Below are 23,376 nucleotides of genomic sequence, written 5' to 3' on the forward strand. Positions count from 1 at the left end.
TTTAGGCATTTTGTCACCATAGGCAAAATACTGAAATAGCTTCTCCCTCCCACAGGATCCTGGAACTCCCAGAACTAGCAGCCTCTTCTTCCGCAGCTCATCTGGTCCTAGGGGCTGTTGCATTTTGATGAGGTCTTCCTTCATCAGCCACAACTGCACTCCACAACTGCCCCCTCCCCTGTGATTGGACTATCCCTTCACTATTCCGGTATCATCACCACCATCTGCATTTATATTCTGCAATTTCCTCCAAGGAGCTCACATCAGCACACCTCTTCCCCATCTCTCCGCACAACAACTCTGTGAGGTAGGTTAGGCTAAGTGATAGTGACTGTCTGGTCCAAAGGTGCCATAGGCAAGTGGTGGTTGAACTTGTGTTTCCCTGGTCCTAGTAGTTCAAGGCTCTAACCAGTACACAACACGCTGTGTCTCATCCATCTATATTGAACATTCAGTTCTAGGCTCAGTGAAATAAGTATTGCATTCTTCAAGTGCCACAGAGATCCTTTGGCTATCCCTATATCAGTTATTCCTTTCTTCTTCCCGCCCTGGATATATGTGTGGGCATTCGCCAAGATGTCTGTTGCAGAACTATGAGCATCTAATGTAGCGGTTCTGAAACTAGTCTTTAGCTGTAACTGCAGGAGCGGTCACAGAACAGTGTGCTGCCACATCCTTTATCAATAAATAAAACAAAGCTATGCTTCAGTAGCCTTATGCGACGTCCCAGAAAACATTGCTTTAGTAATAAGGCCTATTCTGCTCTCTTTGTGAATTAGCTCACTCAGTAACACTGATTCAAAATCTGACCCCGTTTGACACGAGCATATAAATATATTATCGAAACCTACTAACAAAGCTGTCTGTTAAACACTAGATGGGGTCTCAGATCTCTGTCCAGAGATTGTTCCTGCCCCCTTTGAAAACGATGAGGCATGTGAGTTTGCATGTAATGCTAAGCAAATGAATGACTGACGGATTGACACTGAGCTGTCACTGCAGCTTGTGTTTGTTATGATGATAACAGGGTGACAGGGATCGCTCACGTTTAGCTTTTGCCTTGCATCATAACTAATTTTAGTCCAACATATATGGGAAATTAACCTTCTTCTAGAGGGAATTGTAGATTTCTATCAAAATCCAACCAGCATGCCTTTTAACAAAGATTTTGGCAAATTCCTTAGTGGTACCTTAAGGGTACCTTTTAGATACAGACTAGCACTGCTGTCATGCTAATTTATAGCATTCCATACAGGAGTCCAATTCCCACATTCCTTGCTCTTGACATGAGTGAACTTTTCTGCTGAGCAAGTACTGCAACCTTTGGAGCACTAAATCTTTAGTGTATCTGAAGGGTCTTTACCTGAGGTTTTCAGAACTGAATTCCGATTCCAGAAACCGAAGAAACTGGTCACGCCCAACGGGATCTTTCAACACCTCATCTATAGAGAAGCCCCATCTTTTGACCCGGTGCTGAGAAGGCTCCTTGCTATTCAAAGGATAGAAAGATAAGGATCAGCCAGGGTTTCTTTTTCGAGTCTCCCAATGTATATTTCTCTGTGACAGCTTAATTCAAAATGCTCATTAGTGAGCCGGTAGTGATAATTTAAATTAAAGGGGGACACACACATCCTTTTGACTTCAAAGAGTAGAGAAATCTGTATGTATGAAAACAGATGATTTGTTACCTTGTCAAAATGTCAGAAAAAGATAAGCTAGGTAGTTCTCTGCTTGTGGATACAAAGCTGATATCAGAGAGAAACACTTGCTTATAATTTGAAGAAATCCACTCTGTAGCCCAAGAGAGGAAAATGTCAACCTGCAATATTTGGGGTGAGTTATGATTTTCTGGGGAGGGAGGGGGCATAATTTCCTATTCAGTATCTGTTTTATGTATTGAAAGGAGAATCCGAGAATGATAAGTATGCAGCCGTATTCTTTTCCTCAGAAGGGTCTCTTACTCTAATAAATTTCTTATCTCAGAAAATAAGAAATTAATGATATATTTAATGACAAGTTTGAGGGAGCCCACAAAATCCCTCTTCTGGGGTTGTATGCAGCCTGAGACAGAAAAGTTAACTACCCTTATTTTAAATTCAAATAATGACATCCAGTGTAACAGATGGGATACAATAAGGGACAAAGGAATCTATAAAGAGGAGGAGAAGCAAGTTTAGGTACCAATTCTTAAATAATGTTAGATAACTGGGCAGGGACCCTCCTTTGTAAATAAACCATCCTGTTCATAGATAGTGCTATATAAATAATAATAATTGTTACAATGACTATTAGGATTTTGGGAGTCAGTTCTGGGAAGAGAGGAGCCAGCCAGCAGCTGTTCTCTGCAAGGTCTTGCCATCTTACCTCTCCCTCTGTTATAGGCAGGTGTCAATCCTTCACATAAAGATAATGGAAACTGTGCAACCAAAAGAGCTCTGCAATGTTTTATCTTTGAAAGTTTCACTTTCAAAAGTATGAATGTAGGTTGTAAATAGCTTTGAGATCCCCCCTTAAAAATATAAAGCTGTATAGAAATGAATAATAGTAAGAAGTGTAAAAAATATTAATTTCTCACCTTGTTTCTAAGTCCCAAAATACAGCGTCATCATTTATCCAGGGATTGGAAGGTTCAGCAGGAGTTATAAAAGGGTCATAGTCAATGTACTGATCTGAATAAGTAATTAAACTGTAACAAGAGAAAATAAAAGAAAATATACAGAGATGAGCGCTGTGCGTATAACTTCATTAAATATTACATAGGTTTATTGCCATTTTTTAAAAGTATATTAATCTTAAAAGTATTCATTATTTGCCCATGCACTGCACAAATGTCAGTAAAAAGGCTGGTTCCTATAGGATACATAAGTCTATGCCAAAGTGTTTGTCTTCCAATAGATGTTACAAAACAAACAATGCTGCCTTGTTTTTACATGAGTAGAATGTGTCCTTTTATTTAAAATGCATCTCTGGGTTATTTGTGGGGCATAGGAATTAGTTCGTACCCCCCCCCCCAAAATATAGTCCAGCCTCCCACAAGGTCTGAGGGACAGTAGACTGGCCCCCTGCTGAAAAAGTTTGCTGACCTCTGGGTTAGGCAGATGATTGTTTTTGATCAAAAACAAAGTAGCTAACTAGATATAGTACAGCCAGACAAAAGCAAGCACCCATTAACTTCTATTGGACAGAGCTAAGCATTGATTTCAACAGAAAATTAACTGGTGCTTTGTCCAATAGCTGTCAGTGGGGGATGTTAAACACTTAAGTTTTGTAGACTTGTGCGCATTGGTTTCTAGTGTCCCGCTTAATATAATAATTGCATCAACAAGATACATCATTTTAGTTTCCCCCCACAAATGCTCCATTCACCGTGCATACTTTGAGTAGTTGTATTGCTTTCATTTCGTCTCTGTAAGGCAAGTCAACATTTTTTGCCAGATTATTGCTCAGGTGAATGTTGATGGGCACATAGCTGGGATTTGCAGCCAGCGGTGGAGCAAGCCTATTGGGAGTCTGGGGCGGTGTGTGTACCCTGCCCAGGGGCGGAGCCAGCCGTCCATGGGGCGGGGCCAACTGGGGCAGGGCGCTCCACGGGGCCTCCAAGGAGTCTGCCTGCCTCCTCCCACTCAGCCGCCCTACAGCTGAGGGGGAGGCGATGGCCGGACTGTTTGGGGCAGCGCAGAGCCTATGGGCACCCAAGCGACCGCGTCACTCCCAGGAGAGACACGTGGCTTGGGCGCACTGCAGGCCCCATGGTGAGTGCAACCCGGCATTTTGTCACCCCTCTCAGTGGTGACACCCGGGGTAGCCCGCCCCACCGCCCCCCTTCCTCCACCCGTTTGTAGCACCCACATGTGAACGCTGGCATTTACTAAAACGCGTATGTTTACTGTTAAGACTGTGCACAGACTGTAGCTAAGAATAAGAATCAAGAATCAAACTGTCGCTAGGGAGAATAGTCTAGGTTCCAAACACTGGCCAATTGTTCACTTTAATTCTTCTTGCCCAGGCTATATCACTTGCCTGTGTGTGTGTGTGTGTGTGTGTGTGTGTGTGTGTGTGTTAATGAGAAATGGTGGAGCTGGAGGTGTGGAGCTCTTTTTCCCTTCAGCCTGTCAGAGGAAGGTTGTTGTTATTTCACAAGGCATTACAATCACACCATTTCGTAACAAAATGCAGGTCCTACCAATAAAGCCTTGGGGTCTTTAGTCCCTCCCTGTCTTATCTTATTTCATTAATAACGTTTCATGACCGCCATGGATCAGTAGTTGGAGGAAGGAAAAGTCTCAATTTTCACAGTAACTGAAGCATGGGGGGGGGGGAGATTTCTTTTTTAAAAAATCAATTGGGTACTATAGTTTCTGAAATTCAAATGTTTTCCAATGAAACTGTGGGCACCACAAGGAGTTAAAAATAATGTGGGTTGCAGTTCAAGCTGTTTACTTCAGAGCCATTTCATGGAATTTGATGAGCCTATTATCGAGTGGCTGTGAATCGCACCGGGCAAATTGTAAAGTCAGCCTTGGTTTTGCAGAGACATGAAAAGTAAGGGATGAAAGGAAGGAAGGAAAACTGGATCCACTGAATATTTCAGGCATGTTCTGCAGCTGAACATTGCAGGCACTTTGCTTAGTGTTGGTGCAATGCTACATGGCAGATCTAGGAGCATGCAAGTCTGGGAAAGTCACCATCTACTTTCTCTGTGACTGCACAAGGAATTTCTTCCTTCTTCTCCCTGGTGAAAAACTTCGTCTGATGCTCCCCAACCCTGCTGAATGATACAGAATCTCTTTCTGCACTAAACAGGAGTGCTGTTTATCTTTCGGCTTCCTCACCTTTTTTGCTGTATATCTGCGGTTCTAAATTTTGTGATTCTATACGTATTTTTTACGATACTCGTGGCCTCTGGAAGACCAACAGAAAAGCTGTTTAAAATGGCATTTTGCATCCCAATCCCTAATAGCTACTGGAATTCAGGGCACACACACTCATAAATTGTGCAACTAGGACAGTATTCTGATTTGCTGACACTGCAATGTGCTCTTCTTTGTCTCCTTCTAGCCAAAGTCTCCTTTACTGCTAGTGCAAAATTTGTTTGGAGACTTCTAGGAGGGGAAAATAGTCTTGGGAATTAATGCTGCACAGATAAAGAGAAAAGAAGCCCTCATGCGTTATGATCTGCTAATCTGCCACATTCCCGGCGGAAACAATAAGCTATTAAACTGTGGGTTCAGTCTGAAAGGCTACCGTACAACAACAATTCCATCGTAATCAACAAGTCTGGCCATGCTGAGCTCAGCATTTTATCCCAACTTTAAGGTCAAAGGATCTTGTTTGGGTTGGCTTTAAAACTACTTCATCCTAATTCACTCTTGCGAGCCTCTGACATGTAACACTAAATGATGCTTTAAAGCAATGCCTTGTGCTCACATGCTCCCTGCCCCCCCTTCCTCCTCTGGTACAGCCGAAAAGAGGAGATTGGAAACTGCCACTTATTTTAAAGTAACCAGAGTCATTCTGGGCTCCCTTGAGAGGAAGAGCAGGACATAAATTTCATCAAGTAATAAACTGGGGGAAAATTTAGTTAGTTTAAATGTAATATTTACTTACTTACTTAATTCTCAGGAGAAGGTACACCCCATGATGCAGTTCTCCTTCCTGCAGGGTCAATGTCTCTGCTTAACAGAGTCACACAGCTGTTACGTGGGAGGGTGTGATCCCGTACAGTGCCAACAAACAGTGGCGGAGCATATGCTCCTCCGGAGGGGAGCGTGGCGCACTCCCGAGGGGGGGTGCGGTGCAGAGGGTGCCCTCCCAGGCGCAGGATAGCTGCTTGGGTGCTCAGAGCAGTGCGCGCACCCTGCAGCCGGGGGTGGAGCGAGCTGCCCATGGTGAACATTCAGCACACCACCCACCCGGGACTCCCAAGCCTCCTCCAAGCTGTCAAAATGAAGGAGGACGGGGAGAATGCTGCAGGTACAGGGCATCACCCCTTCAGTGAGTGCACCTGGGGTGGTCCGCCCCCACTGCCCCCTTCCTCCCTCTGCTAGCAATTGCTACTTCATGAGCGGCTTCCCTTAGTGGCTTTTCTACACCCCCACATAGGATAGATGGGCACTGGGGCTTACTGTTAATCCACATTAAACCAGAGTTTGCTGGTTTGGATGTAACGGGGGGCTCTGACTCAATACAAATCAGGATCTTCATGCCAAAGTAGGCATACAACAGGAGCAAGGGAGGGCAGCAGTCAAGGGAGAAATACCCAGCTCAGGTGCTCATTCCTGGATACGAAATTAGTCTTGAATCATTTGATACGTTTCCGAGCACAATTCAAAGTGTTGGTGCTGACCTTTAAAGCCCTAAACAGCCTCAGCCCAGTATACCTGAAGGAGCGTCTCCACCCCCATCATTCTGCCTGGACGCTGAGGTCCAGCGCCAAGGGCCTTCTGGCGGTTCCCTCACTGCGAGAACCCAAGTTACAGGGAACCAGGCAGAGGGCCTTCTTGGTAGTGGCGCCCTCCCTGTGGAAACCCTCCCACCAGATGTCAAAGAGAAAAACAACTACCAAAGTTTTAGAAGACATCTGAAGGCAGCCCTGTTTAGGGAAGCTTTTAATGTTTAATAGACTATTGTATTTTAATATTCTGCTAGAAGCCGCCCAGAGTGGCTGGGGTATAAATAATAGATGATGATGATGATGATGATGATTGAGAGGGGAAAACAGAACAGATAGCAGAGAACCATTACAACAACAATTATAACATATGTAAATGGGGAGTCTTACCTTTCTGCTACTTTAGACATTTTTAAACAGTGTCTGTCTATCTGCACGTTCAGAAATGTTATCTGGCAGAAAGGAAATAAAACACCTCTTAATGCTTCAAATGACTTACACTGTAATATACTTAAAGATGCTGACTCCCAACCCAAACCTTCATGACTATTCTGGTGAGCATTTGGAGGACCTTGTAAACCCAGACTTCCCTGTTTGCTGAATTGTCAATGGCCATACATGACAGGAATGGAGAAGTGCAATGGTTCAAGAAGGAACAAGTTGATTATAGGAATGTAAGTGTCTGTGAAATAAACTGACTTGCTTTCAAAGAAATGTGTTTAGCATCAGGGGGTCCCTGGTAGCTTACAGCAAACTACAACAGTACAAGAGATATAATTATAACTTTAAAAATTGGCAGCTTATGACATACTCTAAACACATGTGTTTTCTTTTGAGGGAGAGGCAAGTTTCCAATTTCATATTTACTCAATATTCTGTCCTATTTATAGTAACATGGAAATAGAAAAAGGGTGGAATATCTCCAAAAGAAACATGAGAAGTCACAGAGAAGATTCCTTACTTGCTTCCGGACATCATCTTTTGTTGTTTTCCGAGCTGGTTGGGAGGGCATATGTACAGGACTTTGGGACTGACTGTCTTCTGTAACTCCGTATACTGACTGCAATGAACAGATGAGAAACAGTATGGTAAGCAAAATAATAATAATAATAATAATAATAATAATAATAAAAGGGGATTATGATTTTAAACACTAGAGTTGTTAAGGTGTTTTAGGACAATTATACCTTCATCCCTTTCCTCTTCCTTTCCTTTCTCCCCTCCCCTCCCCTCCATTGGTGGTCATTTCTATTTGAAAAAATTTAGACAGTAAATATCTCAGAATATGGTCCTATCCTTTCACCCCCTAATTATTATGTTATTTCAGCCTTATTAAATCTCAGGTGCTTCTGACTACAACTCCCATCATCTCTGACCATCGGCTACATTGGCTGGGGCTAATGGGGTGGATAGTCGAAAAGAAATAGAGGCCAACATATTGGGGAAGGTTGTCTTACGCTGTAAAGTACCATACACATCAGCAGCCCTATATATAATGCTAAGCCATAAACAGCTTAGGCCCAAATATCTGAAAGACCACTTCCATCCCTACTGACTCTCTTGGGTGTTAACGTTCCACTATCCTCAGAAGTGCGAGGAATGGCAGCCTGAGAGTGACTTTTCTAAATTTAGGCATCCCCTGAATTGTGGAACTTCCTCCACACAGAGGTGCATCTAGCACAGGCATCCCCAAACACGGCCCTCTAAGGTGTTTTGGGACTACAACTCCCATCATCCCTAGCTAACAGGACCAGTGGTCAGGGATGATGGGAGTTGTAGTCCCAAAACATCTGGAGGGCCGAGTTTGGAGATGCCTGAGCTAGCATTTCATTGCATAGCTTTTGTCACATCCTGAAAACACACCTCTTGACATACACTTGTCATTTAAGGTGTTTTTGTAGCACCAACCTCTTCTGTTTCTTTAATCTATAGTATGCAGCTTTCACCTAGAAAGGCTTTATTTGTTTTTATGATTGGATATAAACTGTTTTAATTACTTTACTTTTTTAAAATTTACATGATTATATTGCTCTGAGCCACCTCGGGATCTTACAATGAAGGTAGAAACCTGATAAATAAATAAAAGAAGTAATCAGGTCTACATGTTATGTTGTATGATTCTTCACAACTGGTACACACAATTTATCTACCTCTAGTAAAAGGTGAAAGATTTATATGATCTGAGGTGAAACCAGAGTATTCACAATTTATCTACCTCAATGAAACTGAAAAGCAACTTATATGTATGTATCTTTGGCATGGCCATGTGCCTCCTGCTATATAACAAAAACATCCCATGAAACTCTGATATTCTTATTGTAAAGGTATGGCATAATTTAACGTTAACTTTTTTGAGGCGGGGGGAGGAATCTTGCCTTTTTGACCCTCTGTGGATTTTTCATACGCCGACACTTTCTGATGTCCATCTCTGTTGTGTTCACGCAGCCCGGCTGAAAAACACACGTTTATGAGATTACTGGCTGCGTTTAATTTTCACTGTTTCTGCTTTCTAAAAATCAGTAATTTCAAACCATAATCCACACAGCCAAATTTTGCTGTCCTTTATTTAAAGTGCTGTTATTAAAAACAGGAGCTGTTCTAATGCAGGCACAGGGAACCTGCTGTCCTCCATATATTACTGAACTTTCAACAGCCCTAGGAAGCATGATGAGTGAACAGGCACAATATGAACTGCAGTTCCAACAACTTCTGGAGGGCCAAAAGTTCCTCATCTCTGCTTTTAAAGTCTCAAAAGGCCACTATGAGGTACAATCCAGGACGAATTAGCTGCAACTGAATTCAATTTCATACTTTGCCAGTGGCATTGTTCTCCTTTGTGTGGTGAAATGCTTCTGCCTCCCCACTCTTCCCAGTGGGAAGATTCATGCTCTCTGATGCAAAAAGTGAGCTCTGAAGGGGCTTTAACTAATAATCTACAGAATTGTGCAAATTCTTCCATACTATAGGAAATAGGATAAAATAAAGAAAACATGCAAGCTCATGCGATATCTATGTGTGAAAACAAAACAGAACATGTCATTGGACTGTATAGCAGCAACAAATCATTTAACTTACCACTGGCCTATGGACATCCCAGAAGGCTCTTTCTTGACTATCCAAAATTTTCCTTTCTGTTTTATCCTTTTTTCTGTCAATTCTAAAACAAACCACAAGAAAATCACAAAAGTTTGATTGGGGTTTATATGAGAATCTAGATTAACCTTTAGTGTGGTGTTTTGACTGATTGGATTTTAGGGTCTATTGAATAACCTTTGGAACATTACAAACACAATTGCTATATAGAAAAGCAGAGGCAGAATACAAATGTAATGTAATATTAAGCACCCACAACAGCTCATAAAATCCTCCACAAGGACAATCCCACAATGAAATCAGACCACAATTTCACTAGTTGGAGTTAGCAAAGGGCAGAGATGGGGAACCTCTGGCCCTCCAGATGTTGTTGGACTCCCAACCCCCACCAACCCCAGTCAACGGTCAGGGATGAGAAGATGGAGTCCAACAACATCTGGAGGGCCAAATGCTCTCCACCCTGGGCCAAAACTCTTGTCTTCCCCAAGGTTTATTGAACTCAACAAGGCATGTATAGGATTGTGAGGCTAATTTGTTAGACTTGATAGTCGGATTAGAAAGGCTTTGCAGGAATGCTGTTGTCGCTAACTCTGCACCAAAAACATGGTGCTCACTGCATCCTGTTGGGTGGACTTGTATGTGCATTATTGTCAGGAGCGAGCCAGCAGTAAATCACACCGTGCAACTTGGAGTTAACTCTTTATTAGCAAAAAACGAGATCAGCAAAGAAGTGTCAGGCCTAATGACCACAGCAACTCATCTCTGGTAGTTCTTGCCTCCATGAAGCAGTTGTTCCCCAGCTGGCTCATCCCCACATTCCTCTGCATCCAACCAGTCCATGAGAACTATACTACAAGTCCTCTCTGTGGTATCAAGAGGCAATTGCCATATTTCCTTTCATATAGCAGAGAGCATGCCTTGAAACCAAGACACGAATTTATTCCTTAGCAGCAAGCAAAAATATATGGGGGCTACATTCACCCTACCTTTAGAATAACATGGGGGCAGAAAGCAGTTAAGCATACATAATGCCTAGATGAATTTTGCGGGAGGCCATTTACATATCACCAAAAAGGAGCACACAAAATTGCACAAAACTGGCATGTCCTAATTTACATCTGTAGGTGCAAATTTAGAAATAATTGCTATAATTTAAACAGAAATACATTACACCATAGTGGTTAAGTCTGTGCCCAGGTGACTTGTTTGCCTGCTCAATCTGCTGCCTAAGTGGTAACAGCTGATGGTCAATTTCAAGGTCTCTGCTCTCTCTGCTGATGGATCCTTACCTTTCAACCAGACCTGGACCAGATAAGATATTCAAAGAAAGGACCTCAAATAGAGGACTGTCCAATGTAAAGCGGGGCACATGGCCACCCACTGACAGGGCTCCATTACACCTGTGTTTGTCATTCAAATGCAGCCCAGTTATGAACTAAGCTTTTTGCCCCCCCCCCCCCCCATGTTGACAACTGCCAGAAGGGAAATACAGAGTAAGTAATGACATGGTAGGCACAACTGTTAAACCTAAGTACTTAATATTAGGCACATAAATCTAACAGTCTTAGCAGCAAGAGTTTAATGATGAGCATCCACACTTATCGCTGCGGTTGACACTGACTAATGTGGCTCATTTAATGTTGCCTGCGGCTTTGGGAATACCCCACGGATGGGGGTAGAAGCCTCTGTCATAGCAGAGAGGCCTTCAAATGAAGGTGGCCAGGAACAGGCAAAACAAACACCCTCTATTCCAGTTTCTGCTCAAGTATGTAGGGATGGCAAAAAAAAAGTGAAGAGAATCAGAGAAGGCAAGAGTCAAATGAAGTTTTAAAACCTTTCCCGTATTAATAAGACAAATTGCAGCAAGTGACAAAAGTAGCTTATTTAATTACGATTAGCCTTGAAGTTCTTCACACCACACTGGGACTATAAGGTTTAATCGGGAGATTAAGCAACTGACAGGGAAGATTCACACTTAGCTGGGAGTCTCACGGAACAACAGGACTTACTTCTGAGAAGACGTGCGCAAGGTTGTGCTGTAAGAGTTCAGTGGATTAACTGGTGGAGCCCAATTTTAACTGGCAAGAATGGAGGTTAAGGGCAAACATTTATTTGGGGCTTGTGGGTGGTTGCGTGTGTGTGCTATTTTTGTTTTGGTGTGTTAATATAATAGGGAATGGGGGGGGAAAGATGGTGCTATAATACAGACTGTGTGTTTTAATCTGTTTTTAGTTTGCTGCAAAATTTGTGTTTTTTCTAATGTTTTAAGCAGTTGCTCTTAACTGTTTTTACCAATAATGTCATCTTTTTTATTCTCTTTTCAGGTTTTTCACAACCAAGCATAAATTTAATGAAATAAATAAATTCCCTCCAGCAAGGTGTGATCATTTTTGTCTACCAAATTGTAAGTTGACATGTTTATTGCAGAAGGCATCTTTATTTATTTTCTCTTTTTTTGGAGAGGGCAGGGAGCTTCATCTTCAGACAAACTAATGTATTATGGTTTTGAGAATATGCAAAATCACTGAAATGATCCATTGGTTCAACAGCAGGTGATGGCTCAATAGTCAACCATTTACAATGACAAATTAGGCCTAATGCCATCATTCCCACCTGCCCTTTCCATGTACAAGCCATGCACAGGGTGATATCCAATGAGGGTCCCACCAGAGACAATTGGTGCGCACATGTGTGTGTATGCGCACACATGGTGGACTGCAGAGGAAGGAGAAGTCCCACTGAACAAGTGGAAATCTGCTTGTGCGGCACTGGGTATCACCCATAGAAAATATGGGTGATGTTTATATTTGTTTTATTATATTTATATACTGCTCTTCATCCAAAGACAGCATTTTTAGGGGAGGGGGAAGGGGGAAGAGTCAACCATATGAATACCACATAATTGTGCCAAGAATCATCATGCCAGAGCTGCGCATGTCTGGTGGTTGATGCCATCAATGGAGAGGTTCTCCTTGTGAATGGAGCCAGATATGCAGTGAAGGAATGTTAACTGTTCAGATCCTGAACAGAATGTAGCATCTTTCAGTTCCCTCCACTTTGCAGAGGGGAAGGGAAACGTACCCTTGAAACCTAAGCTTTAAGAAGGAATGGTTAGCCTTAACACATTCTCTCCCCAGAAGACTTGTTCACTTGGTACCTACTTCACTTGAGCTTCAGCTTGCATAAAGATGAATTCCCACTTCCTTGCAAAAGCTCTCTGGAGTCTTGCCAAGTTTTCCTAAACGAGAGAGGAAGATGAGGCGAGCCACCAATTATACCAACCCGTGCTCAAAATGAACCTCTCATTATAACGTCAGTCACGTGTATCTGCAAAGCCGGACAGTCACAAAGCAATGGCGGCAGCAGTTGAAATGACAAGAATGGAAATTGCATTGAGCATAAAATGAGTAAAGAACAGAACACAATACCTTGAGTTGTAGCAGGGCATGAAACCACCTTTCTTGTATTACTGGTGTGCACCCCCCTTTGTTTCATGTACCCCAGTATTTTGGGAATTATTTAGCTGCTGTCTGTTCGCTTCACATAAGATGAGTCCCATGGTCTTGATGTCAGTGTGGCATTTGTAGAGCGGATTTGAGCCAGCATTTTTAGAGTCCCATTGACTTAAATGGGAGCGTTTCAAGTATCTACTTAACATTTCAATCAAGTCAGTAGGACTTGAAAGCACTCAATTTTAGCTCAATTCTTTCCATATACTGTATCCATTATGTGAATTTTCTCTCTCTACCCCCCCTCCCATGTATTATTGAAGCACATGACCTGCTGTATGCAGGCTCCCTCGGCCAATAAAGCGAGATGAGCACCGCAACCCCAGAGTTGGCCACAACTGGACCTAATGGTCAGGGGTCCCTTTACCTTTTTTTAACACTATGGAAATGCCATAACGGGAATCTCATTTAATAAGTTCACTATTGACTTGTATAGGAAAGGATCATTGGCCTTGCCAACACAGTGGACTAAATATTAAAGCCCAGCCATTTTAAGAGACGAATCCACCGTGAGCCAGAATATGCAGACAACATGCCTTGCCTAAAAAAATTAAATAGATAGATACAAACTCACATATAGACAAAAGAATGGGAAAAGAAGGTATAAGCAAAGGAAAAACAGATAGCAGTTAAAAAAAAAATTACAAAAACCTCCAAAACATCTGCAGTAATATATCCAATGGTTTGTTTGCAACCACAAAAACAAAATCACCCCTAAAAAAAATGGAGTTCCTAGTTTTAACAAGAGCTTCTGTTAAAGCCATACACCACTCTTATCTTTAATTAACCGGGCAAGTGTTGATGTGGTTGCTCATCACGTGAGCTATGGGCTTGAAGAAAATGAAAGATGATCTAATCGTTTGGCCTTGTCTGATAATTATTGCTCTCAATAGGCCCCAGAACACTGCATTTTGGTGCCATGCCTTCTCTGCATGTATACCAGAGCGTGACTGGTGGCTCTGAGTAAACCCTTTGTGATTCATAAAGATGCTTTATAACCCGCACAATTGACTAGCTGATAGTAAGCAAAGATTTGTAACTGAATTTATAAATAATGAAGTTGGAAATGTGTGGGAGTAAAACCCTGTAAAGAGTGATAATATAGCGTATAAAAATGTTTAATATACCATGGTTGGTGGTTAGAGTCAATTGGCAGTTCTGCCTGGGTTGCAGGGATGGAATGTGTATCTGTTTAGCAAGCCAGAGGAAGCACTGGGTTGTGCAGGAATAAACATCCACTGTGGTTTAACAAGCATCCAAAAAGTGAAACAGCATGAATTTCCTGACATTTATTTAAGAGTTTCCAGATAGAAGCAACGATTAGAAAGCACAGATTCCACCTTCAAGTTTGTTGTACAAAGAAAAGAGGTTTGCTTTAGAGGACAACATTACACTTTGTAACTGTAAAATCAGTATACCTACGGCTTCATAATCCGCCAGCTCCAGCCTCGCTTTGTTCTGCATGGTCCTCTTGCAAAGATAGATGGCTATGGAGAGAAAGAAAACAAAATGTCACCATTAAGGCAAGGACAGTTGCTACAGGGGGGGAAAAACCCAGCCACAGGTGTGGACCAACTCCCATAACTGCAAAATCACATTTTTTCAGATGCCTGAATCACCAAAAAAAAAAATCATTTCTGGGTACCCAGAAATTCTGAGCACGTCTGTAGAATTGTTGTGTGTATCAAACAAATGCTGCCCTGAGCTACTTCATGATGATTGGTAGGATACAAATGGAATAAATGATAATAAAATAAATCTTAGCAAAACATCAACATGAATAACATGGGAGAAGAATTTTGACTGTGAGTGCTAGTCTTTCAAGATGGTTCCCTGTGCATGCTCTACGTGCTAGGATGTATTTCCCTTAAAAAATGTGCCCACGGTTAAAATGGCAGCCCCAAGCGTCATCTGGTCCAACAGCCTGCAATGCAAATGCAACTATGTATTGGGTTACCGACTGGATGGATTTTGCCAGTTATAAGGGAACAGAAATTGCCATCTCTTAAGCATGAAGCACCTGCTTAAATATCTCCTACTGAAATAAAATGGACTCAGAACTGCTTAGAAAGCTGCACAATGGACTCAATGCCTAAAGGAGGAGAAGGATTGTTTGTTATACATCTTTTTTTCTTACTGACTTGTTGGAGTTATTAACAGTTAAATAAGAGATTAAATGTGATTACCATTATATGACTTCCACAGTGATGGCAACTCTGCTTCCAACTACAAATCCTACAATACATTTATTAAAAATTGTGCAGTGACAGGGAAGAAAGGGTTTTTGTTTGTTTGTTTTGTGTGGTCATAAATTGCTTCTGGTCAACCTGTTAAAAAAAAAAAGCACGGCCAAAAGCCCTTGTTTTATGAGCACAGGTATATTCATTTCCTTTGCCAGTGCCCCGGTTGAATGAAAAAATTGATTTTATCATTTCAGTGTGAGAGGAGTATGGCTGTAGAAGAGACAGCAATAACGCATAGAGACAACTAAAGATAACAATGCTGACATATTCCTTTTATGCATTAGTACTCAAGCTGTTCAGACATTTAATAGAGAATTCTGTGGTTTATTAGCTCATAAACCACTGTTATTTCTTTCCCAACGCCAGACACCAGCCGCTAATATAAACTGATCACTCTTCTTTTTCCCCGCTATACATCAATGCAACGCCATTTTCATTTACTGCTGCTAAGGGATTTCTAATTTTGGTTAGAGAACAGTTTATTGATCAGCCAGACTATATATTAGTGTCCAGGCTATATCATCATTTATCGTACAGGACACCAAATTCATCCACAGATCACAGCCTGACCTTCGTACAAAAACCATACTAATGATGCTAGATGGCAATAACCTTAAGGCATTTTACAACGCAATCATTTTATACACAGGGAGTGCATTCATATCTGCAGCTGTAGATCGACACTTGCATCTGAACAAAGTCCTATCTTAATTTCCATATTAACTTAATCTCTGCTCTGTTCTGTATGCAATTTTGTATACGGCTCGGGACTATTGAAATTACTCTTAATGTTTGCCCAAGGACCTTTTCACACAACAATTAATATCACCACAGCGGGCCAAAGGGGAGCAACAAGTGGTGCCCCTATCCTAAATCAAGGTGCTTAGTAACAATGGCTGTCAAATTGCTTGGCATTAGAGGCACAAACTGCACAAGCACCCCTCCCCAATAGCAAAAATGCAACAATAATAAATTAAACAACTAACCATTTGCTGCCCAATCATGCCACCCAAAACCAGCTTAATAGTAGGGTTGGCTCTGAAAAACACTGTACAGTGGTACCTCAGGATGCGAACGGGATCCGTTCCGGAGCCCCATTCACATCCTGAAGCGAACGCAACCCGCAACTGCTGGTCGCGATTCGCCACATCCGTGCATGCGTGTGACGTCATTTTGACCGTCCGCGCATGCGTGAGCGGCGAAACCCGAAAGTAACGCGTTCCATTACTTCAACCTGAGGTATGACTGTAATGTTTCCAGTGTAAAATGAATGTATGGGGATTGGGGGCAGAACTGTGATGTGACTTTGGCTCAGCTCTGCTTGCCTTGAGGCAGGTGGGCGCCAACAGAGCAGAAGCAAAAAAAGGGGAGGGAGATGGTCTTGACAGCCACTGAAACACTGTGGCTGGTACCCACGATTTTAATTTCTCCTCAAATGCCTCTGAGGCCCCAACTCAGGGTAGCTCTGGAGCAAGGTTACACGGGAGCCCCTAGTGGCAGAACTGGATAAGGCATGGGTACACAGGAAAAACATAACAGTTTTTAAATCTTCTCCCCAAACACTGTGAGATTGGAGAGAGCCCTGGAGAAATGATTCACAGTAATTAAAAACTAGAGCTATCTGTTGACATATATCTGCCATTCTTTCATATATTATATTAGTTAAAAGTTAATGGGAGGCTAGGATTAAGATGTTTAACACAATATGCACATCCATTGCATTAAATTTAAATTTCCATAGATTTCAAATTGTATTACATACAGTAAGTGTAATATGAGAAATAAAAGAAGCCAGAAGAATACAATTAAAAATAATTCAGCACCTAGCACAGCATATTACAATTGTTACAACAGGAAGGGAAATCATTAAGTGGGCCACCAAGACCCTCAGCAATTTTCAAGTGTTCAGCTAGGAAGGGGGAAACACTGCTCTTGAAAAAAAAATCTACTGTTAATTTAATAATTCATCCCATAATGTCTCTTGTGCTTGCTCATTTTATATATCATGAATTTGCTCCAGGAGATGCTGCATGTCAGTTGAATGAGGGTTAATATTATTATTATCATCCAAACTGAAAGACAGTACAGCTCTAGTCATGCGAATAGAACTGTTTCTTACATGGGAAAGGAGAAGCAATGTGGGTCATATAATGAATCATCTCTTTTTAGAACAACTTGGTCACTGGAGATACATTTACAAATAACATTAAAAAAATGATATCACCCCAAATTCTCACCATAGTCTGTGTTTTCTGGTTCCCAACAATTTGAAGGCCAAAAATATGGAGCCTGAAAAACAGTGAAGTTTTATCACTATGATGGATTCATCCAAATATAATTATTGCTGTTATCATAATTAATATGTTTATTTTATGAATCACTTCTCATGAGGCATCCCATAGTAATTTACAATATAACAAAAACATATTTACAACAGTTACGCATGCAAAAAACAGTTAAAACACTTGTATGTATAGAAACAATTTTAAAAACAATTTGTGTGTGTGTGTGTGTGTGTGTGTGTGTGTGTAAAATCTGATGGGAGGGCGTTCCACAGGGCAGGCACCACTACTGAGAAGGCCCTCTGTCTGGTTCCCTGTAACCTCACTTCTCGCAATGAGGGAACTGCCAGAAGGCCCTCAGCGGTAGATCTCAGTGTCTGGGCTGAAAAATGGGGGTGGAGACGCTCCTTCAGGCATACAGGACATTCTTATGTCAATGAGAAATATTCATAAAAGCAAGATTTGATCAGTTGTAAAATACTGTGAGAATTATATTTTCTTTCATTGCCTCCTCATATGAAGAAAACTGATATAAAGTCATGTGATGTAACCAAGATGTGTAGCCATTCCAGCAGGAAGAAGATGGCGAATTTCTCCCCAGAAATGTGTGTATTGATGTGGTTTGGGCAGTCAAAACAAGCTGGCAGACTCAAGTCTCATCTTAGAACTTTAGAGTTGGGAGGAAGTTGGCAGGAATCCTGAGGGTAATCTAGTCCAACCCCCTGCAATGGAGGAATCACAACTAACACAGATGGTCATATAACCTCTGCTTAAAATCTCCAAGGAAGAAGAAAGTCCACCACCTCTCGTGGGAGTCTGTTCCACTGCTGAACAGCTCTTACCACCAGAAAATTATTCCAGGTGTTTAGCTGAAATCTCCTTTCTTGTAACTGGTTCAGGTCCTAGGCTCCAGAGCAGGAGAAAACAAGCTTGCTCCATCTTCCATGTGACACCTCTTTAGATATTTGAAGATGGTTATCATATCTCCTCTCAGTCTCTTCTTATCCAGGCTAAACATACCTAACTCCCACAACTGTTCCTCAGAAGGTTTGGTCTCCAGACCCTTTATCATCTTGATCACCTTCCTCTGCACACATTCTAGCTCATTAATACAGTGGTACCTAAGTTCCCGAATGCCTCCATTGTCGTACATTTCGGTTCTCGAAGGTCAAAAATCCAGAAGCACCACTGTATCCTTATTAAACTGTGGTTCCCAGAACTGGACACAGTACTCCAGATGGGATCTGACCAAGGCAGACTTGAACTGTACTATAGCTTCCCTTGCTGCATCACATTGTGGGTCTGTCAGCTGCCAATGGGTGGAAAGTGTAGGAAAATAAGTTGGGCATGAGACTGAACATAAGATGCCATGCCACGGGGCATAAGTATGTGGTAGAACGCATGGTTACCAACCAAAAAGGTGTGAGACTCAACACCTAGCCCTACTAGTTAAAAAGGAATCTCTGTCACAGTTAAAACAAACCAACCCCCCAAACTTAACTTTATATATAAGCCTCTGTTAATGTCAACAGCACTGCTTAGTTATAATGAAAGATAAGCATTTCCATGCCGCTGTCAAACAACTAAAGCAGCTCCTCCAAAAGTTAGAAGGCAGCAGGTGTGTGATGGAATGCCCTTACTCTAGGTTTATTCCTCTTGTCAAGGAGAAAGCAGGAAGTTCTTATGAAGGAGGGTGTTGGGTCATTGTGTAATCCAAATTACCTGAAAGCGATAGAAAGTCCCATCATCCTTCAAAGTAAGTACATGATCTGAGATTGGGAAAATGTATCCCTGTGCTGCAATGAGACTTCCCATATGTATTGCTTCAGCTGGAAATTAAGGAAGAAAAAATATATGTCAAATATCTATACAAAGCAACATCTCCCAAGGCCTAGGGTGGCAGGACCTTGTTGATACAGCAATCCCCGAGCCATGACCACCTCCTTCCTTACAGACATGCTTGGGTGCTAAAATTGGCAGAGGGGGGCCCTCTTGGTAGTTCCTCCACCCTCAGAGGCTGGGGGCGGCCCAAGAGAGGACATTCTCTGTGGTAGCCCCTAAGCTGTGGGAGTCCCTCCCCACAGAGGTGCATCTGGAGCCTCGCCTTCATTCAGAGACATACAAATCCCACTGAATTCATTGGAGCTTCTTCCCAGGTAAGTGGGTACAGGATTGCAACCCCAGGTTCTGCTATAATGCCTCTGCAATCACTGAAATAGCCTCAACATATGACAAGTCTGCTGGCCCAGACAACTTTAAAAACTATGTTAATATATCACAATAATAAAATTTTCAAGTTCTGGAAGTGTTTGCCACAATTCTGAGTGTGTGGTAGGTACCTCCCTATCCTTCTCTAAGGTTTTCGTCAATCCAAATGTGGTAGAGAGAATTCTGGAGAACTCAGAAGAGAAAATGAATTCATTTAGGGATGGCACAAAACTACTTTCAACCCGTCTTTCATCTTGTGGTCACTTTTCCCACCTGGGTCTCAGAAACAGTGTTCCCAGAATCTGGCAACAAATTCTTAACCCTTCAGTTTGGGATGCCACAGAATCACAAGATTCCGAGTTTAATTTTATAGCATACAATATTGTAAGCCATAGATAATACCAAGCCCCAAGCTTATATATTTTTTTGGCATTGGAAGAACAAATTACCTGGGTCTTCAATGTTGAGATTCTTCATGAGCCACTGCACTATGTCAGTCCCTAGAGAAAGGAAAGGAAAGGAAAGGAAAGGAAAGGAAAGGAAAGGAAAGGAAAGGAAAGGAAAGGAAAGGAAAGGAAGAAAGCCAAAAGGAATGAGACAAATAATACATAAGCAATAAGAACTATTTTCAATGGTGTGGTGGAGAGGAAATGCTGTGGGGAGGGGTGCAGCTCCAGGATTTTATTTTAATTCTTTTACAGCAGGAGCAATGTTGTCATCAGGAGGAGAACCAGGATAATTGTTGAGCCCCTCCACCCCCGCTCTGGTAGGTGAGGACGAGACTTTCAACTTTTCTTGCGACAGATTAACAAAGATGAAGTCAGCAAATGAGGAATATAGTCAGTAGAGGCAGGATGCATCTTTCTTTTTTTCTTTGGTGTGGTTCCCATTGTCAACGCTGTCAGTTTAAATGGTGACACTTCTCGGCAATGTTGTTTCCGTTTCTAATTAAAACAGGGAAGGCCAGGGAACCTTCTTAAGCCCAATGGTTCTACTCCCTTCTAGGCAATCTTCTGAAGGCTACATACCAGCCTTCAGGGCCAGAAGCAAAGATGAGTAAAGCAACAAATGTGCCATTTTACCTTTTATATAGGAGGCTAGTTTCTACACGCACTCATGCACCCCCTTCATTCATAAGAACCCGGATCAGAGGAGTGGTCCATCTAGCCCAACAGCCTGTTTTCACAGAGGCCAGCCAGATGTCCACAGGGACCCCACAAGCATCAACTGTTGTTCAGAGCCATGCTGCCTCTGGCAGTGCAGGCAGAACTCTCTCTGTTCTGCCGTCTTCTTACCTGTTGGATGTGCGATGTGACAGCATTGGTGGGGAATCCATGTTACAGGATAACAGCTTCCATCGTCCTTGGCCATTGGCCATGCTAGCTAGGACTGATGGGAGTTATATCTGTAGGGTACAATGTTTGCTGTCCCCGGTTTACAGCAAGTTAGAAACATTACCCACAGCAATACCTTCAGTGTCTCGGGCAACTTATTGCTTAGGACAGCAACCAGATTTTCAAATCAAATATTTATGCCTCCCAATCAATCAATGAATCAGTCGGTCAGTCAATCAATCAATCAATCAATCAATCAAGTCAGCCAGCCATCCTTCCACACTCCAAAACAATTTGGAGTTTCTGAAGATCTGCAAAGCTTGTACAAAGATAACTCCAGAAACACCGCACAATCACCCCTTCATGTGTACCATTTTTGAAAGCCCAAAGGACTCCTGAGAGGCACCGAGAAACGAAAGTAGTTTTTTTTTTATGGTGGGTCCCTAGCTTTCCCCAAGGCTGACAGATTATCTTCCTGTTGACTTTGCCAGACCATTAATTATCACCTGCCAAAAATGATTACTCACCCTCAGGATAATGACAAGCGTTTCCTCCCCCTGTTAATTAGTGTCACTGCTAATACTCATGTGTCTGATCAGCATTCATCAAGAAAACAGACATATCTCCACACCCTCCTCCCCAGATGCCATTAATCCAACAAAGAAAACACTCACATATGTGTGTGCATGTGTGTGATTATGCAGGCTGCATCATATGCTATTACATGCTATTCATGGGCTTTTCCCCCTAAAATTGCTGTAATTTCTAAAATAATAAATAATAATAATAAACCTTTATTGCCACTACACCACCTGTGTGCAGTGAAAACTGCTTTCTGCAATCTGCCAGGGGTCAGCTAACTCCCTAATTCCTATGGGCACTATTAAAAAATAAAAGTCTTCTGAAAGCCTCCAACTTACAGTTTATTTTCTACAAAAAAAGAGTGGGCTATAACACAAAAACAAACAGACAAACAAACCTCCTTATCTCATAACAAGCAAGCAGGGTTAAATTTCCCATGGAGCTCATCTTCTTATCCACTACAATGCCTTCCAGAACCAAAGTTTTCCCTCTCAAGTCTCTGGCCCTGTAAACATGTTCTATAATGAATATGTTAGTCGTGGTGCCCTTCTTAATCATGCAGGAAAGAAGCAGAAAGCTTTAACCCCCGTTCCATATTTTTGAAATCAAAGCCAGCAGAATGCACAAAACAGGATAAAAATGGGCCCACTGGTGTCTGCGACTGACAAAGGGACTGCTGCTATCCAGGGCATTAGCACACAAGAGAGGCCATTATTTGGCTTCCAAATCTCTTGCATTTTTAGGAGGAAAGCAGCAGCAGAGAGATAAACAACGGGAGATTTGGGAAGGAGGGGCAATGGGGTGGCGGTAGATGTCAGCAATGACTGCATGCTTTCGTGTGTGTGTGTGTGTGTGTGTGAGAGAGAGAGAGAGAGAGAGAGAGAGAGAGAGAGAGAGAGAGAAAGAGAAAGAGAAAGAGAGAGAGTCCAAATTTCTTTATAGGGATGTTTATAGGGATGTATAGGGATCAGGGTAATGGAAGTTTCTATATACACACACACACTCCCATTTCCTGAAAGCAGGAAAGAGAGACCTGGAGGGCCTCCTTTGGCTCCTGAGCCTTAGGTTCCAACTCACCCCTGTTTTATAGCATACCTATATGAATATTGTATTGTGGCTCTCTTAACCTTAGGGAGCTTGCCTGCCTATGTTAGGAAGTCGGGCAACTCCATTTGGCCACAATTAACAAATGTGACTGCCAACGATTTCACTTGCTCTGCAGCATGAAGATAAAGTGATGTGCAAGGCCAAGGTCTCAGCTAGTGAACTGCTGCTGTCAGCCTGCTTTTCATGTACAGGAGCAGGGTCAGTATAAAAGTTGGCAACATTCATCTCCCCAGGACTGACCAAGGGAGCATCTCTTCCTGGCTCTGTGCAGCTGTTATACCTAGCACACATGATTAGAAATGCAAGCTACATAGGCAACGTTTCTGATTTCATCCCTTATAGGAGGTGTGAGGAATCTGTTGCCCTCCAGATGTTGTTGGCGTCTCCACCCCCATCGTTCTGCCCGGACGCTGAGGTCAAGCGCAGAGGGCCTTCTGGCGGTTCCCTCATTGCGAGAAGCAAAGCTACAGGGAACCAGGCAGAGGGCCTTCTCGGTAGTGGTGCCTGCCCTGTGGAATGCCCTCCCATCAGATGTCAAAGAGATAAACAACTACCTGACATTTAGAAGACATCTGAAGGCAGCCCTGTTCAGGGAAGTTTTTAATGTGTGACATTTTAATGTATTTT

General features: G+C 42.3%; 1 protein-coding gene across 5 annotated transcripts in view; it reads right to left on the bottom strand.

The window, feature by feature from the left end:
• Positions 1-23,376, bottom strand: part of RGS6 (regulator of G protein signaling 6) — a 220,093-nt gene that overhangs the window by 42,195 nt on the left and 154,522 nt on the right. For all 5 annotated transcript variants that reach the window (XR_013982160.1, XR_013982161.1, XM_080993140.1 and 2 more), the window contains exons 4-14: positions 20,176-20,226; positions 19,241-19,347; positions 17,474-17,525; positions 14,416-14,480; positions 12,646-12,722; positions 9,467-9,548; positions 8,767-8,841; positions 7,353-7,451; positions 6,782-6,843; positions 2,576-2,686; positions 1,364-1,489 (exon numbers count right to left, since the gene is read on the bottom strand). Coding sequence is in view for 3 of the 5 variants with exons in the window: in XM_080993140.1 (XP_080849266.1) it covers positions 1,364-1,489; positions 2,576-2,686; positions 6,782-6,843; positions 7,353-7,451; positions 8,767-8,841; positions 9,467-9,548; positions 12,646-12,722; positions 14,416-14,480; positions 17,474-17,525; positions 19,241-19,347; positions 20,176-20,226 (907 nt within the window). In the remaining 2 variants the exon portion in view is untranslated. The remainder of the gene's footprint in view (positions 1-1,363; positions 1,490-2,575; positions 2,687-6,781; positions 6,844-7,352; positions 7,452-8,766; positions 8,842-9,466; positions 9,549-12,645; positions 12,723-14,415; positions 14,481-17,473; positions 17,526-19,240; positions 19,348-20,175; positions 20,227-23,376) is intronic.

Source organism: Podarcis pityusensis (genome assembly GCF_964106645.2).
Source record: "Podarcis pityusensis genome assembly, chromosome: 1".
Classification (NCBI taxonomy): Eukaryota; Metazoa; Chordata; class Lepidosauria; order Squamata; family Lacertidae; genus Podarcis; species Podarcis pityusensis.